Consider the following 18,485-nt stretch of genomic DNA (forward strand, 5'->3'; position numbering starts at 1 on the left):
ACTTTAGATACTGGTATCAGATGAAACTAGAAGATCGAAGGATATCGCGTCGGGAAGTTGTCGAAATAACACTGCAAAGTTAGGCTTTTTTAATGTTTAATTCAAAAAAATTCAGAACAGTGAAGATTAAAGTTGAGGAAAGTTTGATAAAATGCTGCAGTTGTTGTCGTCCATACATGTTTGATATCAGTTCAGTTCAGTTTGACTGAATACTTTGTTGGTCAGTCTGTGGGTTTGACTCTCATTGTGGAGAAATAAAAAAACTGAAGTGAGATGAATAGACTGAGAATTTTCTCTTATTTGACAAAACAATTCTTGATTGAATTTAATTTTGTGGACACAAAATGCAGTTAAAAAGTTAAATCGCAATATATTGTATCACAATACTCACCATATCGCAAAATGCTTCTACTGTATAAAAAGGACATGTTTTAGGAATACACAATGTTTTTATCATACTGGCTTCTCCTGTCACTGTTCAGTGTCTATATAAGAACAACATGAAGTTTATGGCCATGCTAGCAGCTCTGTGTGGCTGTTTTATAGACAACACTGCTTTGAGATAAATGCTAACACCAGCATGCTAGCATGCTGTAAAATGGCTATGCTACTCAGGGCTCAACAGTAGCTGCCAGGGAGCCATTGGCAATCATTTTTTTACATTGGCCACCAGTTTTTGGCCTTTGGTTGCCATCAGAGTGGCAACTCTTTTTAACATATAGTGACAGCAAAAATGAACTTTTACCGACACCGAAAATAATATTTGTTGTATTAGTGATACTTAAATATTGCTGATACATTGAGAACCATGCTTATATTTGATATACCAAGAATTGAAAGAGGACACATTAACTGATAACATTTGACATTTAAATCCAGTATCAGATAAAACACAAGCTGCAAAGAACTTTGATCGGTTACTGTAATAAAGCTTTATTATTTTATGTCACATTATTAAGCAGAAATATAAATGCACAGTATCTTAATTAGGTTGGTTAAAGTGGTAGTGTTGAACCCAGGTAACATATTTATGCTCAGCAGGAATCACACATTATATTTTTACTATCTTAGTTAACATTTAAAATGATCTAATCAGCTTTAAACACAAATACAGCTGAGGTCGATGGGAATGTCATTTATTTAGCAGGTATTTCAAAAGTCAAAGTAGTACACAAACAACTTTGATTGTGACAAATTGCGACCCTTAGAGCTACAAAAATATTATTTTATGTCTAAAATGAGAATCAGCCCTTTGGTCTTTTACTGTAACTTGGTAATACACTGAGTTGGCACATTGACACATTGACTGTTGAACTCATGAATTTCATGTGAATGTTTACACCAGGGAAATTTTATATCTCTTCCTGTTGGCTTATCATCTTCACCATGAAACAGGCTCATACTGGGCGACCTTTGCTTCCTTATTTTAGTGATCTTACTTCCTTATATCTTGATAAAGACATGTAAGAAGCCCTTGTAAAACTGGAACTAGCATAGTGTAATGTTTAACTAGTTGGATTGAACCTTCACACAAGCCTGAAGCATTTTCATAAAGATGTTTGTTCAGTCTTGAGCTGTCCTGCTTGATAAGAATGATATGTGTCCCCTGGATTTGTTTGAAATGGTTCTCTAAATCGTTGAGACCTCAGGTTGGATTAATTCGTGGTGTAAAACACAAAACAGCCCAATAACCAGGACAGGCACACAGATGGTGGCTGGATCATGGGATTGACCTTGTTCCCTGCTCAGCTCTGGATTTGATTGTGTATAATCCTGGCCCACTGACAGACTGACTGATCATCTGTGGATAAAACTAATGTCAGCAGTTTCTTTTCTGTCTTTGAGGGGGAAAAAATAAATGAACAGCTAGCTCAGTTTGAAAATGTCCTTCATTTGCCTCCTGAGAACCAAAGCTGTAAAAAGACAGAGTCAGCAGGCCAGGTGAGAAAGCAGTGGAGGCCGGACACCAAGCCTTGCTGTGATGTTTTTAAGACAGACACCACACCTCGGTCAGGTGTATTATATTAAGATAGCTGCATGCACTCATTCTTGATGTTTCCTTAGTGTCCTTTTTAAACTTACTTTAAAAAGCATTTATTACACAATCTTAAAGTGTCAGATATGTGCTCTTTCCAACATATTATAGACTGCTGTTATCCTTACACTGTAGCCAAACCAAAGACCTCTAAAGGTCTCAGGTTCATAGATTGGAAGCCCACGATTAAACTCAACCGGAGAAAAAAGACTGGTCTCAAAACAAGCTTTTTTATTTAGGTCACAGGTAAAGTTATGCAGCGCTGGACATCGCTCTTGCAGGATCCCAGTAAAAATGAGCCCCGATTTCTGTAATAATTGACATTTAATTCTTACTGGGCTAGGCCCACCCCAAACAAAAAATGGACAAACACGCAACCAAGTTCTATTGGCCATTTACCAATGACGTGGACAGGCCAACAGCTGTTGAAGTCTTGTTTGATGCACACTGTGTGTGTGTGTGTGTGTGTGTTGTTCTTACAGGCCCGTACGTACCTATGAGGTATAAAGCCCAAACATGATAACTTCTGTGGGAACATAAACTGCCCTGTCTCAGGTCTGTCTTTGGGAAAACAAATGCTACAGTGGAGCGAAACACATTGGCTATCTGCCTTCTTATAACTATTCAAATATAACAGATCCCATGTTTTTTATTGCTGTTTCAATGACATCAGATGAAAATATTCTATTTGATTGTTTTACTCCGGCTCCGGATACAATATCCAATTTATTCCAAATCAAGCCTGACATGTGGAAACCCTTGGTATCTCCATTAGAATTTTTTTTAAATGCATTTCTATAGGTTTGATCAAGGGCCAAGGTTTGGCCCTTAAGTTGGTCATTAAGTTGAAATGGTGAAATTATTCGCAAGTAGTTGCTTGTTTACACATCCAGCAGTTGGGGAGTAACATTATCATCCATTTGTACTTCTGTTGATGGTCACCTGGTGAATATAAGTACAATTTGCACTCTTTTTGGTCTCCACCAATGCCTGAGGGAAATATCTGTGTCTTTATGCTCCACAGTGTTCACTAGCTAGTTGCTAAGTTGTCTGACTATTGTTTTGTGCATAGCAGGTAGTGTAAAATGTATTTTTAGAGATTTTCTGTGTTCATTTACCAGTTACTGTGAACTAATTATGAGAAGGGGGCGAATGCCAAGCTTGTGACAGATGCTGAATTTAAATTACTTTGTGACAGTTTTTCCTTGGTTGTAAAATCAATTTTTTTTTTAAACGTAATATCTAAGCCCTTGTCTTTTAATTGCAATAGCTGAAAAGAGCAATTCCCCCACCACGCCATTTGTGTCACCTTTTTCACCCCTGATGAGTTTGCATCCCTGTGTATTGTAAGTGTGTTCATGTGCGTGTGTGTGTGCACCCTCTGGATTCACTGATGGGTGGTGGGAGGGGGAACAATGGGGAGGTGTGGAGAAGGGAGGGGTGGTGGAGCAGCAGCGGTTCCACCACCTGCCACCCGCTGGGCAGTAGGTGGGGTTTAGGACCCAGAGGGGGGGATTTTAGGGGGAATATACCCCAGTTTTAGCTGCCTCGTCTCACGTGAGCATATGCGTAGGGAGACAGACTCGCACAAAAACCAGACCTGTCCCTAATCTAGATCCCAAATCTGCCCCAGAATGAGATTTACAATAATCTAAACCCCTTCAGACAAAACACCAGTGTGACTCACAGTCTTGAGTACAAAAACACAAAGGATGTTTACAGTGTGTGTTGCTTGGATTCTGGGTGAGGAGCTGCATGAAATTCCTTTCTGCATCTGAATCAAAACAGTCATGTTGTGGCCCTTGGGTGGTTAAAACAACTGAAATGTGATATCATATTATCTAAAAAATGCAAATATTTTGGTGCATTTTCCCACATTCTGGATAAGAATACCAACTGTGTATAAACAGTGTTAAGGTCAACACATAATCTTACTTTCTGTGTGTTTTGAAATGAAATATCCTTGTGATTTTACTAAACAACTACTGCAGTGTTCAAATGCAACATTGGTGTACAAAGAGCACCCTGTTTTTCATCTAATCCTGGCTGCTACTGAGTGTGGTAGAGCTGTTTGTTGGTGGCTGGATGTTATTGTGTAATAAGTGAAGCGGAGTGCAGTGTTCTCCTGAGGGAGCTGAGGGAGAAAACACAAGGGCTGAGGTCAACAACATGGAGGCCTTGAACCATAAAGTGATCAGCTGTTATACGGTGCTTCACTGCTTCCTTTTCATCCTCCCGTTAAAAGGTCAAATCTAGCAGGGCCACCTTTGAACCGGGAAAGATTCTAGACATTAGGAGAGATACCTGCACAGAAAGAGCTTCACACAGACAGATTATATCACACCTGCTGGGCTCCTATAAAAAAAACTGTACAAACAAATGTATCCTTTCATGGTTTCTCCCTCTTCTGTGTATGGAGTATCCCTCCCTTTGTGTAATTCTGTCTTGTGATGTAGCAAGAAAGGGGGGAATGTTTCACACATGAATATAGGGCACAGACTCTTTAGGCTTATTATTTTTCCCTGCAAGCTTCAATTATAAATAATGCAAAGAGGCCCCCCTCACATGCACGTACAAAGCCTCCAGTTCAGATTCAATTTTTTTTTAGGGTATCCCCCTTTTCCTCTCACAAAACTCCCACCCGGCTCACTTTTTAATTTGGTCCTTCTCTTTTTCCCGCCCACCCTCCTCAAGCCCTCTCTCTTTCTTTTCCTCCTCCATCCCCTCCCCCTCCATCCCATTTATTTCTCTCTCTTTCCTCAATCCCCTAGTCTCCCTTTCACTCTCTCCCCCTCTTGTCCTTGTTTTAAGGATCCCCCGGCCTCTGTGCAGTCTGCAGCGGGGCAGATAAGACAGACAGAGGACAGAATGATAATCATGTTTAGCCACAGCGGACAACCCCTGGCAATGTGCAGTTTTTAAATGTTTGGCTGCTGCAAATGCCAAAGAAGATGTGACGATGGTTTGTTATGGTGTTTCCCCCTGTGACCCCGACCCATTTCAAACACTATGTGTCACTCACTCAGTGTGTGGAAGAGCAGCAGAACATTGTTTAAACTCCAGTAACTGAGGGACCCACAGTGCTTTAGTTAGTTTGGTAAATAACCATTTGTTTGGTTTCCTTCAATTGTGGATCCCTCCTCTCCTCTCCTCTCCTCTCCTCTCCTCTCCTCTCCTCTCCTCTCCTCTCCTCTCCTCTCCTCTTTCTCCTTTCTTTGCCTTTCCTCTTTTTTTCCCCTGAAATGTCCTTCTTTCTCCTCTCCTCATTTAACCTCTCCTCTAGTCCTGTCCCCTTTGTGCTCTCCTCTCCTCTTTACCCATGTCCTTTCCTTTCTTTTCTTCTTTTCTTATTTCCTCCCCCTTTCTCTCCTTTTCTAAATTCCCCTCTCCTTTCCTTACCTTCTCTGTCCACTCCTCCCCTTTTCACTCCTCTTTTTTTACCTGTGTACCATGTCTTTCTTTCTCCTCTCCTCTTTTCACCTCTCCCTTTACTTCATCTCCCTTTTTCTCCTCCTCTTCTCTACCCTCCTTTCTCCTCCTCTCGTTTGCCCTCCCTCTGTCCCCTCTCCTTTTTTTCCTCACCATTTCCCCTTTGTGCTTTCCTCTCCTCTTTTCCCTTTCCTTTCCCTTCCATTCCTCTTCTTGTTTGCTATTTTCTCTCCTTTTCTAAATTCTCCTATCCTTTCCTTACCTTCTCTGTCAACTCCTCCCCTTTTTCACTCCTCTTTTTTACCTGTCATGTCTTTCTTTCTCCCCTTTTCTCCTCCTCTTCTCTACCCTCCTTTCTCCTCCTCTCTTCTGCCCTCCCTCTGTCCTCTCTCCTCCTGTCCCCTCTCCTCTTTTTGCTTTCCTCTCTTCTCATTTCCTCTCCTCTCTTCCTCTCTCCTCTCCCACCAGGCGAGAGGAGGAGGATCTATCCGACAGGCCCAGCCCCCTGTGCTCTGACTCGTCCACACTGTGTGACAGGGGAAGGCTGGGCTGTCCCAAGCATTATCTAAACACACACACACACGCAGCCTCTGACACACACATATGCACACACACACACACACACACACACACACACACACAGTAACTGCCTATGCCAGAGCCTGCCTGCGCTCTCAGCTCAAGCCCTCTTAAAGCTGTTTTTCTGCTGGAGATCAGCGAGAGCTAACGACACACAGCTGTCTCTGCTGAAGACAGAAGGACGAGAGGAGAACAGAGGGAGGGGAAAGAGAGGAGCAGGAGGGAGGAGAGGACGAGCACAGGAGAAAACAAAACCACCAGCAGCCTCTTAACTTCTGTCTCTGTGTTTCCGGCGGTCCGGTGCAGTCGTTCCTCAGCAGGGAGTGTTCTCCGCTGTAGTTCAGGACTTTTTTTTGTGAAAAGGGTGTGGAAAAGAAGAGGAAAAGAAGAGAGGTTGGAGTTCACATGACATAATCGGAGTGAATGGGTTGCCATGGTGACTCACCCAGGGAGCCTGACCCGTGCAGAGTGAATGGAGGGAGCGCCTTGAACGCCAAGTGAACGATAAACTAACGGAGGGGAGTCACCAGAGAGAGAGAGGAGAGCGAAGGAGTGGTGGATAACAGAGGGAGCACAGAGGAGCGGAGCAGAGGTTGAGAATGGAGGACGGGTTTTCCAGCTACAGCAGCTTGTATGACACCTCATCACTGCTACAGTTCTGCAACGGTAAAACTAACTAATCCTCTCCTCACTCTTCCTCCCCCATCCCCTCTTTCCCCCTCAGCTGCATGTTGTTTCTCTGGACTTGACATGTCACCAGCTGACTGGCTAAACTTGACACCCAGTAGAGGTGTCTGTGCTGCACGACAGCTATTTTAGCTCCAGCTTTTAGGGCTTTGGGAAAAAAGGAGTCAGCCTGTATGTTCTGTGAAGCTTAACAGTGTGTCAGACTAGAGAGAATTTGATTTTCAACATATTTAACTTACCACCAACTCCAGAGGGCATTTACAGAAAGACACACTGTGGAATTAACAGGATGTTTCTGGAATCAAGGCCAGGATAATGTCAACAGTCTGTGTGAGCCAGCAGCCATCAAGAGAGCTAATAAACAAAGACGGAGGGAGGATGAGGAGCAGTCCTTTGCTCACAGCAGCTGCCCTGATTACTCTGGTCCTGCTTGATGTGTATATACATCAACATGCGATCAGTTTGCTGAATGAGACAGAACAGAGATGACAGAACAGGACACTATCGCTCATGTTGCTCTGCTGCACTAATGTAATTTATTTGCTGGCAGAGGAAGAAACCATACTCCAGGCTGCTAATGTTATGGGTGGGAGAGGGTGAGTCAGGGAAGAAGGAAAGCAGCATGACACATCAGTATGACATCAGTTTCAGGATTTATATCCAAGAAGTTTCTTTTTGAAAAGCTAAACCCTTGCGTAAGATTATCTTGTAATATGAAGGAATACCAAAACTAATAGACTTTCCCTAAAAAGCTCCTATGGTGGTGCATAAATTTGCATAAGTTAATCTCAGTCCAGCAATTTCCTTTGCATTTGTGGTCTGTTTTTGTACAAAACTTGTGAAAAGCAACAACAAACAAAAAGAAAGAACGCAATGGTTTGCAAATCCTTGTCTACCTAGATTTAATTTAATACAGCAGAAAGACAATACATTTAAAGTTAATGGATACATTTTTGTTTTTTGTAAAGTTACACTCTGAATTCTATATTTGATGCGTTCTGTTTTTATTTACCTTTTACACAGCGTCCCAACTTTTTAGAATCAGTTGTGCCATCACTGCCTGCATACCGACAAACTACAGATAGTGAGCCCCCAACACAAAGGGGATTATCCCCAACACAATAACCGGTGTCTCTAATAGAGACTACTACGGTAGCAACAGGAATTTAAACAAAGCTGTCATGCTGATTTAAGCTCCACTGAATCAGCTAAGTAAAGCTAGAATTAAATATTTATCATATGGAGGAAAGAGTGCAAAGTCCTGTCTACACCCCCTCAGTGTTGCATCCTCATTGCTTTTAATGTACATCTAACATTTTTCTATGTGGTTGTCTATTGGCAAGAATCTTGTGATATGTATCATTATACAGGGGTTACAAATTAATATATTGCAATGTACTGAGATACTATAAGCTGAGTGATTCATTGCGCTAATTTAATTTGTGATTCCAGGAAAACAGTCATAGTACAAATATCACCACCACATGCACAAAATCTGAATGAAAAAGTTTACTTTTATGCAAAATTGTGGGATCTGATTTTTTATTTATCACACTTCCTGTAACATCCAACATCAGAGCACTACTTTTTGTCCCATGGATCTCTGCATATAAACACTTCTAACTGAACACTGTGTTTTTGAGACATAATAGTTTCACAAAGCATGACATGTCGACATTCAAATCTATCGATATTATCTTACCCACCCCCTATTTTTCACAGTGTACTTGGCGGTTGCAGTGACTGTGTGGTGGTTAGTGAGCATAAGCTATTATTGTTGAAGCATAGAGTAACGTAATTGCCATTGGTGGATAATGAGAAAATCAATTATATTTACTGTGCTGTGTAAGCACTTGCAGTCGATGGGATGAGGAAATACTGTTGTCTGACAGGAACTCACAGATGTGGAATTACAAGGAGGAATCCCCCGCCATGGATACTGGGTGCCTCTCTACTTTCATAAATCACTGATGAGGTGAATCCAGTTAAAAGCTTTTATCCCTTATGGATTTCCCTCATTAAATTCAAAGCAATCACAAAGAAAGAGATGCAGACAAAGAGAGTAAGAAAGAGTAAGAGCGAGGTATAGTTGAGATATAGATCATGCAAAACTGAAAGACATATCTAGCTTGTGGCAGGCTAATTAACATTGTGGAGGAAGAGGGATTGTCTGCAATAACCACCACCGTCTCAGAAATACATGATGACTGTACATCTAGTGGGGGAGATGGCACAGGGATAGTAGTTACTGAATATAACTCAACTTCTATGAAAAACAGAAGCTCTATATCTAACTACTGTCTTGTTTATTGATTTTCAATAATACAATTGCATACAGTCTGAATTCCCATTAAGTAGCGACCCTTTTTGCAAATCCGTCTCATCCTACATTCATACATACTAAATACAGTAGACAGACTTAGACTACGACCGACTTTATTGTCATTCAATTATACATAAAAATATGCACATTCAACGTAATTCAAATGCATTGGCTCACAGTGATTGTACTCTGGAATGTAAGATACATAAAGTATAAATATAAACACATAAAACTGTAAAAATAGAATGTTTATATTGCACAGAAGTGTATAGCAGCAGAAAGTGTTTTGTACATAGACAATAGACATAAAACCACTAAACAGGAAAACCTCTTACTTAACAGATAAGATATTTAAAGTTCAAACTAGGAAACTTTTGATTTTTTTAAATATATACACTCATTCTGATTTTGACCCCTTTTTTTTTTATTTAAATTTTTTAAACAGCAATGCAACTTTATTGGAATCTGGGTTGTACATTTACATAAAGCAGGTATATTTGTCCACTCTCACTTGATGAGAGCATTAAAAGCTTGAAACACCCTTTAAAATACATTCTGAACAGTTAAAAACATTTTAATAATTGGGATTGATTTGCCATCAACTCTGGATAATCATACTATTAATTGCGATTAAATATTTCAATCGGTTGACGGCCCTAAATAAACGTAATCTGGGAGAAAATCGGTTTCCCTCTATGCATACTAGACAGTTTGTGATACGGGGCCAGGCTGCTCATGTTGTTTTCCTGTGTGATGAGCAAAGTGCTGACAGCGCCAAAGATAATAACTGAGGTGGGTCGGTTGGATTGACCTGAAAAACAGGTGTAGCGGGTGTTTGACAGTATCAGAATAGCTGCACGACTTCCTCGGAGGAGGAATTTGGAGAGAAAATGACTGACCGTCTTGAGTCTCACAAATTACAGTGTAGTGGCAGGTAGAGCATTACAGCATTGAGGCCCAGTGTTTTGTTGACAGGTGAGAGAAGTTTAGTGTCAGAGCAGTCAAGTACTGCTTTCATCCACACTACACTTTGTCCACTCAGTCTGCACTTAGTTAGCTTGTGATAACATACTCTGGTACTTCTTGCTATGTCATGGCCAGACACCAGAGGGAGAGCCTGTGAGTTGTCTGACACTGAGGTTGTTTGTAATCCTCTTCAATGTCATGTTTCCTCTCCGAGAGAAAGTCGATGAAATAAGACATGCTGCTGCTTCAGGGCTGTTGCCAGGGATTTTCCAACCTCCACCCCCTGCTTTCTCTCTCTCTCTTTCCCTTCACACACACTCAAACTGAACACACACTTAACTTCATGGCAAGGGAACAGCTCCTTGTTCCAACAGACTGCTTAATTGGGTGAGCCTTACTTAAGATGTGTGTGTGTGTAACTTGAGTGGGGGAGTGTGCTCACACATCTGCAAGATCAGTGCATGTGTGTGTATTTGTGTGTGTGTGTGTGTGTGTGTGTGTGTGTGTGTGAGGCCTGTAGGCCAGGGTGATATCATACTGCTCTGCTGCTGCCGTCCAGCTGAACCCAGATCCACTCCAAGCAAAAGTCCATGATGTCATTCATTCGCCTCTCACTCTAACTCTCTCCCGGCCCGTGTGTTGTGGAGCATCCAACCAGACTAATGTTCTGAGACTAGGTCAGCTAAACTACAGAAACGCGAGCAGGCTGCATGCTTTGTCCTCGGGAGGTTGGGGCTAGCTCAGGCTAACTGAAAATTAGCCCCATTATACACTCAGACACACAGACACACGCTCTGATTACAGCTGGTGAAGGAAGTGAATCCTTTAGAGAAGCTTTTCTTCTGTCACTGAAATCACATTTGGGATCAACTGGTCCTGGAGCAGAGGACTGTTCGATCAAATTAGTCTGTGTTGTGTCCCTGGTAATAGATTGATGTTTTTTTACAATCTACCAATGTTCTTTTTATATCACATCAACAGGATACCTGCTCATTTTAAGGGAAAGAAAACTGTCAATTTGATGTTATAATCACTTTAAAGGAACATCCTGACTTTTTAACCTACGTATCCTGCTGTTACATTACAACCAACACTCAGCAGAGCGCACAGGGACCAACAGCCCAGCAGAGAGGAGGCTCAGGCAGATGCAATGTGGAGCATTGGTGGAAGAAGTATTCAGATCTCAACTAATACTAATACCACACTGCAGACTTACTCCACTAGTAAAAGTCCTGCATTCAAACTACTTTTAAATTTAAATTACTTAAGTAAAAGTACAAAAGTATCAGCATTAAAATGTACTTAAAGTATCAAAAGTAAACTCGCTATGCAGCATGGACCCACTCATTGTTGTAAATATTCCAAATATATTACTATATTATTGTTATTGATACATTTATGTAAGCAGCATTTTATTTTTTGTAAACTTACATTTTATGTGAATTAAATGTATAAACATGCACAATCATTTTTCAATTTATCATGTTTTTATGTTAAATTTCGACCTCAAAAGTTTAAAAAGGTATAAAGTTATATATACTATATAATACTCAAGTAAAGTACAAGTACCTCACTATTGTACTTAAGTACAGTATTGAGTAAATGTACTTAGTTACATTCCACCACTGATGTGGAGTCAGGTAAGTGGTCTACATGGTAGAGATGTAGCCTGCTAGCTACACGGCTAAGCTAAGTCGGCGTTGTTTGTCAGCAACTATCCATGCGATGGCTAGTGATTCTTGGTGATGCTTCGCTTCTGCTTCCTCCTGCATCGCCACCAGTTGAATACAGGTGGAGGTCTTTATTTTAGTTTTAGGTGAATAGCTGCGACCTGTTGCAGCGCTAACGACAAGATGGCCCGGGTTAGCTGGTTAGCATGCTAACTTCAGTAAATATCTCTGCAACCCAACATATAGATGCATTTTTTAGGTAATGTCAACATTTTGACTTCTTCACATTCTGTTAATAATTCATTAAAAAATCTGGCCAAAGTTTACACATTTTACCTTTGAAAGTACTGCTTACAAATGCATTACCAAGAAAAAATGGTGTAAAACTTTCCTTTTGATGGATTATTCTGTTATAATCTTTTGATTAATCCATCAACTATGTGCCTGATCAATTAATTTAAGTTTATAAAATGAAGAAAGAAGTTTAACTGTCTGTCACAGTTCCTCAGAGCCCAAAGTCCCAAACCCAAAAATAGCAAAAACTGCAAAAATAATGACATTCCCATCAGCCTCAGCTGTCCTTTGTATTTGGTGCTAATTAGCAAATGAATCATACAGAGAAAAATTGAAGCCAGTGGCTGCATTGAAGGTATAAAATCTAAAGTCTAAAAGCTTTTGAAACACTATGCTTCGGACTATAATTGGCAATTACGTTGAGTACATGAAATGTGTAGCTAAAACATGCACAATCATTAGTGTAAAAATCATGAGTTAATGCGATTCCTTGTTCATGAGCTCCTGATGCACCAAAAGCTCCTGATGTGTTAATAAGAAAATCTGTTAATAAGTAAATCCAGCTCGCTTACAGCCGTGTAATACAGATGATCACACACTCCTGTTCATCTCAAAGCGCCCAGCCTCGCCATCCAAACAAATCCATTCGCCTGCATTCATTCGTGAGATTTGTTCATTTACCTTTTGAGCTAATGATGTCTGCTCAGATTTGGATCAAACATCCTTTTATCTCTGTGCTCCACGCTCACACTGTACACCCACCGGCACAGTGGCACAGTCCTCACCTAACCGGCAGTCGCAGTGTATCAGGATGGGAACTAAAACGTGCTAGCAAGACAAGTGAGGCGGGCACGGTGAGGTGGGGAAGAGGGAAATCAGCAGCAAAAACCAGCATACGAAAGGAAGGAAGTGGAGAGTGCAGATGGATGGGAAAGGCCTGTGGGGCAGAGGGGGGAAATTAATAAAGACGTAGGCTCGTTTGATGTTTGTTGGAGGTATTTTGATGTGCAGTAGAGGTGGCACGACTTCATCCCGTCTCCTCCCCTTCTTGGCTGAGCATCTATAGGTATCTCCATCCAAACCCTGATTGATGATGGCACGTGTAAAAGGATTAGGATTAAAGCCCCGCTCACGTTACCAACCACAGTAGCAAAGGAGAGATGCCAGGGAGGAGGAGATTCATTTGTATTTGTGGATAAAGTCTTTGACTTTGACTTCAATCACAATTATGATTAAGTTCAACTGACATTGTTTGATTTATTGATTTATAATTGTGATCGAGAATTTTATCCTAAAGTGAAAAAACAAAGTGCTATGCCTTCTTGTTTAGGTTAAATGGATAGTTCATCTTTATTGAAGTCAGTGTATTACCTACAGTAGATGGCAGGGGCAGCAGCAAAAACTCCATACAGTCCCCTAAAAAGCACAATATTAGTTTAAGTGTATGCTAAATTTAGAATATTTTTATCACTTGACAATCCTGTAAACAGCCCTGTTTATGTTTATGCAGGGGAAACTAAGCTGTTCTATGCTCTTGTGAAAGCCACCAGACTCCTTTGACAAAAATTGTTATTTTACCTCACAGAACAAGGATGGTTGCTGGTCTACAGCTTCCTTGATCGATCTGTTTGTTTGTCTTTGTGTGACTTCGGAGAGTCCATAGATTGCTATGTTTGTGTTATTGTGTGACTTTGGATTGTCCAAATCGATCAAGGTAGCTGTAAACCAGCAACTCCAGTGTTCTAAAATTACTGTTTTTGTCAATGGAGTCTGGTGACTTTATGAGAGCATCGACAATGGTTTCCTTTCTTCTACTCCTGCCTGCTTCTCCCAACTACTGAAGGTAATACACTGACTGTAGATAAGTAGCTCATACAACCCCAATTCAAGAGATCATGACTTTCCCTTTACATCCACATGCTCTCACTCTGAATGTGTATTAGAAAATATATACTCCTCCTGCTTATTCTCTCTTCCTTCCTGCTGTTTTTACATATACATCAATGCCTAGTAAAACCTGCTGGCAAGCTGACCTGCACTCTGATATTTCCTCCGCTCACATAAAACTGCATAAAACGTCAATAGAGAAACAGGGAAAGAGGGGAGCATTAGGAAACGATGTGTCTCTCGACCATTATTCATCTGTAACTGTAACATGTACCAGAGCAGCAGTTTAATAAATATCGACCTGGATGGGGATAGCTCATCCACTACTGCTGATTCATTTAAAGGTTGCCATTGATTTCCCATTGCTGTGTCAGTGAGAGCACACGCCACTCTCCCTTTCTTTTTATCTCACTCCAGCCTGCCTGAATGTCATTTGTACCACTCTCTCTGTCCTTCACATTGCTTCTCTTTCCCTCTTTCTCAAGCTCTCTCTATCTCTTTCCCTCCACCCTCATCTCGACGTCAAAATCTCTCACGCTCTTTGTTTGATCTTGTGCGAGTGCCCCGAGTAGAGCTCAGAGTGCTTTTCTGGGTTGTTTTTTTCAATCTCCAGACAGTCAGATATTGAGCAGGCATTTGGGCCTCTGCAGTCACGAGTCACACTACCCCCTCCTACTCCTTATCTGCCTCACTTTTTTCTCCCCTTTTTCCTGATAAGGGTTTCGCCTTGCACTTTTTCTTCGACTTTCATGCTGCAGAATAGAGAGCCGTTAACTGTTACACAGAGTGACAGTGTGTGCTCATTAAAGGTGTACACGTTACAGCTTTACTGAGTGCGTGCAGCAGGCTAAAGTAGCAGATACCCTGCGACTCCTGCTCTGCGGTGTGTTGTCTGGAACAGCAGATTGTGCTGCAGGAGAGTCGAGCTGTGTGTGTGTGTGTGTGTGTGTGTGTGTGTGTGTGTGTGTGTGTGTGTGTGTGTATGTGTGTGAGAGAGAGATCTGTGGGAGCCAGCAGATCTGTAGCTGCCCTTGCTGCCAGTTGGGAAATGATGCCACTCATGTAATGAAAGCAGCCCTGTGTGCATATATAGTGCCGACACCGTGACACTGGTGTCCTGCTCTCTTCAGGTGCCTTAAAGACTAAGCAGGGAATTCTATAGATCCATACTGTATAGAGGTGGCGGAAAAAATCGATACAGCATAGTATTGCGATATTTTGCGTAGCAATATTATATCGATTCATGGCCGCTAAGTATTCATACTCAGCATTCCGACAGGGTGTCAGTATTTTCACTGTTTTTGTTTTCTGGAGTCTGTAGCTTTTAGGGATATACTGGAGATACTGGTATCACATGAAACTAGAAGATCTAAGGAATCTGCAGGCACCATGTGCATCATGATATCGTGTCAGGAAGTTGACAAAGTAACGCTTTTTATGTTTCATTCAAAGAAATTCAGAGAATTCGGGAAGTTGTCGAAATAATGCTACAAAGTTAGGCTTTTTTAGGTTTCATTCAAAAAAATGTGAAGTGAAGCTTAAAGTTGAGGAAAGTTTGATAACATGCTGCAGTTGTTGTCGTCCATATATGTTTGATTTCAGTTCAGTTCAGTTTGACTGAATACTTTGTTGGTCAGTCTGTGGGTTTGACTCTCATTGTGGAGAAATAAAAAGACGTGAAGTGAGATGAATAGACTGAGAATTTTATTTTATTTGACAAAACAATTCTTGATTGAATTTAATTTTTTAGACACAAAATGCAGTTAAACAGTTAAATCACAATATATTGTACCACAATACTCACCATATCACAAAATGCTTAAAATCACAATAATATCTTATCATGACTCAAGTATCAGGATAAAATCGTATCGTCTGGCCTCTGCTGATTCACACCTCTAACACTGTATACGGAGTGTAATTTATCTGCATAGTACAATATGTTTTAGTTTCTGCAGTTGACACTATGCTACTATAGAGGAGAGAGATTCGGCCACAAGCCAGGGTCATACTGAGCCAGGATCCAATGCTACTAAACAGCAAACAGCGGTGCAGGTGGGCATTTTAGCAGAAATGTGTACAACCCCAGTAATGAAGTGTATTCCTGACATCTGTCCAGTATCTGCACACATGCAGAGCAATGCCAGCTAACATATGGACATCACCAAGGCCAACTCTGCCCAACACATCTAAAGGGCAGCAGCTAAGACCAAGACAGAGTGATTCACTCATTATTTTCATCTTAATAATGGGCTGCTCACCAAACAAAAATATTATGATGATAAAAAAAGACTGTGACTAATGATTATTTTCGCCACAGCTAACCATGTCCCAGAGCCATAGTTCATGTTAACTGTGAAAAAGGGTCTAAAAACAAATTTCCTAACAATGAAAATTATGTCAAGCAGCAAATCTTCACATCTGCACTTTTTCTTGAAAATTCCTTTCAAGTAATGATGATTTTTATGAAGATATATGTCTGTTAAGTCACTATCTATCACTGAATAGGCTAACAGAATGGTGATTGAACCATGGAGCCCTTCCAGTATTACAAAACTGAAGCAGAGATTGCAAAATTGATGGAATATTAAAATAATTGTAGATATGATAAGATATCTTTATTGTCATTGTACAGGTACAATGAAATGCTGTAGGAGCTCACGTGTAGATGCAATAAAAAAGTATATGAAAAAATATTGAGAAATGCTACGTACATCAGGGAGATTAGTTTTCTGTTGTGTAATTTCTGCACAGACAAAAAAAATGCTATTGCTGTTTTCCCTTTTAAAGACTGAATGCAACTTCTACCATTGTTGTAGTGGAGTAAAAATGATCATTAATGCTGTGTATCAGATATGTTAATCTATATCCTGACACCAGTATCCAGATACTTTCTGTTCCGTCACTGAGGCAGAGAAGCTGTCTTCCTTTTCTGCAGATATTTTAACTTTGAATATGTTTTCCTGCCTGTCAGTGGCTCTTGGTACATTTGTTTGATACCAGCTCGCTGTTGAACTCTCTAAAAAAGTGTTTTTCCTCTTCAGTTGCACAAATCTTGTTATGTATGCTGCGGTTATCTTGTCATACATTGCATTTTATGCAGAAACAAGGTCAGAGTCAGTGTGCTCATGGAAACAGCCTCTTGGTGAGCCAGTGGGCAGAAGATACTATTTGAAATGAGTATTCCCCCTCTCATCTCTCTCTCTCTGTCTCTCTGTCTCTCTCTCTCTCTCTCTCTCTCTCTCTCTCTCTCTCTCTCCCTCTGTTACTCTCTCTCTCTCTGTCTCTTTCGTCTTTTCCTCCACTGACACACATTCACGCAGCCTCATCCTCATGACCCACTAAAACAATCAGGCATGTAAAGCAGGAGTGTGTGAGTTCCTGTGCTAAATATACATTCTGACTCTGCGTGTATGTGTGTGTGTGTGTGTGTGTGTGTGTGTGTGTGTGTGTGTGTGTGTGTGTGTGTGTGTGTGTAACGAATGCTTCTGGCAGTCAAACATGAAAGGGTTTCTGGTTATGTATGTTTGTGTCCATCTTCAAGTTTACAAGGTCAGAAGAGGAGACACGCGGGCTGCATGAGTCCTTGAACAGGATGTCATGGTTGGGTATAAATACCATGAAAGAGCCAGAAACAGAACAGTGCGGTAGGATGGTAACACTAAATGTGCTCAGAGGAGTGTTGACTTCAACCTGTGGGGGAGGGTGACTGGTAATAAATCACACAAGTCAGCAGAATCCCGTAGAGATGCCATTATTTTTAGTCTTAATGTATCACCAAAGCTATTGTGTCCAATCAGAGAGACACAAGAGAAGAAAAGAGGGATTGAATGATGAATTTTAACACATGAAGATGCTGTAAAGTGCACTCAAGTATTCAAATGTGTTTCAAATTAGTATGCAAATGATTTCCAGCACGGATCATCAGTGTGTGTCTGCAGGTATGTGAGTCCGCTGTTCGTGCATATGTGTGCATATGAATGCATAAATCTCCCTTTTTAATCTCACAGTAGGTCACCAAACCGTTTAAGATTAATTAAAGATCAATTCAATTAATGTGACAAGGTGAATGTTGGCTCGATTATATTTATGATAATTATCTCCATCATATTGTCTCCAGTGGGCCTAAAGTCACGACCCACTGATTCGGTCGCTCCTCATCTCTGAACCCCGGCCAGCATTTCATCTGGCCAGTTGTGATGTGAACAGATATAATTAACCTCTCGGTGCCCGTGGTGCAGCTCCCAGAGGCTGCCCAGCACTCTAATTGGTCTCTTACACCTGCTGTTAATGGAGGAACCAAGAGGGAAGCCCCGGCTCTGCATATGTGTGTGCGTGTGTTTGTGTATCCCCCGTTGCATGTGTTCAGCCGGACTGTAACAGATGGAGAGGGAAAAGAGGAGAACCCCATTAGAAATTCCATTAAAAATAGATTCACAGCTGCAGAGATGAGAGCAAAGAGGACGGACATGAGTATTTGGTTTGATTTCCCCTTTATTGTTGTCAATTTGTCATTTTCAATGAGGGGTTAAAGGAAAAGTCCATGCTTCAACAGAAAATGGCTTGCACAAGGAACCTTTTGTTGTTTTGCTTCAAACTACACGAAACACTTTAA

General features: G+C 41.0%; 1 protein-coding gene across 2 annotated transcripts in view; it reads left to right on the top strand.

Moving 5' to 3' along the window:
- Window positions 1-6,106: 6,106 nt before the first annotated feature.
- The window catches only part of eml1 (EMAP like 1), a 61,765-nt gene continuing 49,386 nt past the window's right edge, over window positions 6,107-18,485 (top strand). For both annotated transcript variants that reach the window (XM_059353252.1, XM_059353253.1), the window contains exon 1: window positions 6,107-6,709. In XM_059353252.1, the coding sequence (XP_059209235.1) occupies window positions 6,643-6,709 (67 nt within the window). In that variant the 5' untranslated portion in view covers window positions 6,107-6,642. The remainder of the gene's footprint in view (window positions 6,710-18,485) is intronic.

Source organism: Centropristis striata, chromosome 16 (genome assembly GCF_030273125.1).
Source record: "Centropristis striata isolate RG_2023a ecotype Rhode Island chromosome 16, C.striata_1.0, whole genome shotgun sequence".
NCBI classification, from domain to species: Eukaryota; Metazoa; Chordata; class Actinopteri; order Perciformes; family Serranidae; genus Centropristis; species Centropristis striata.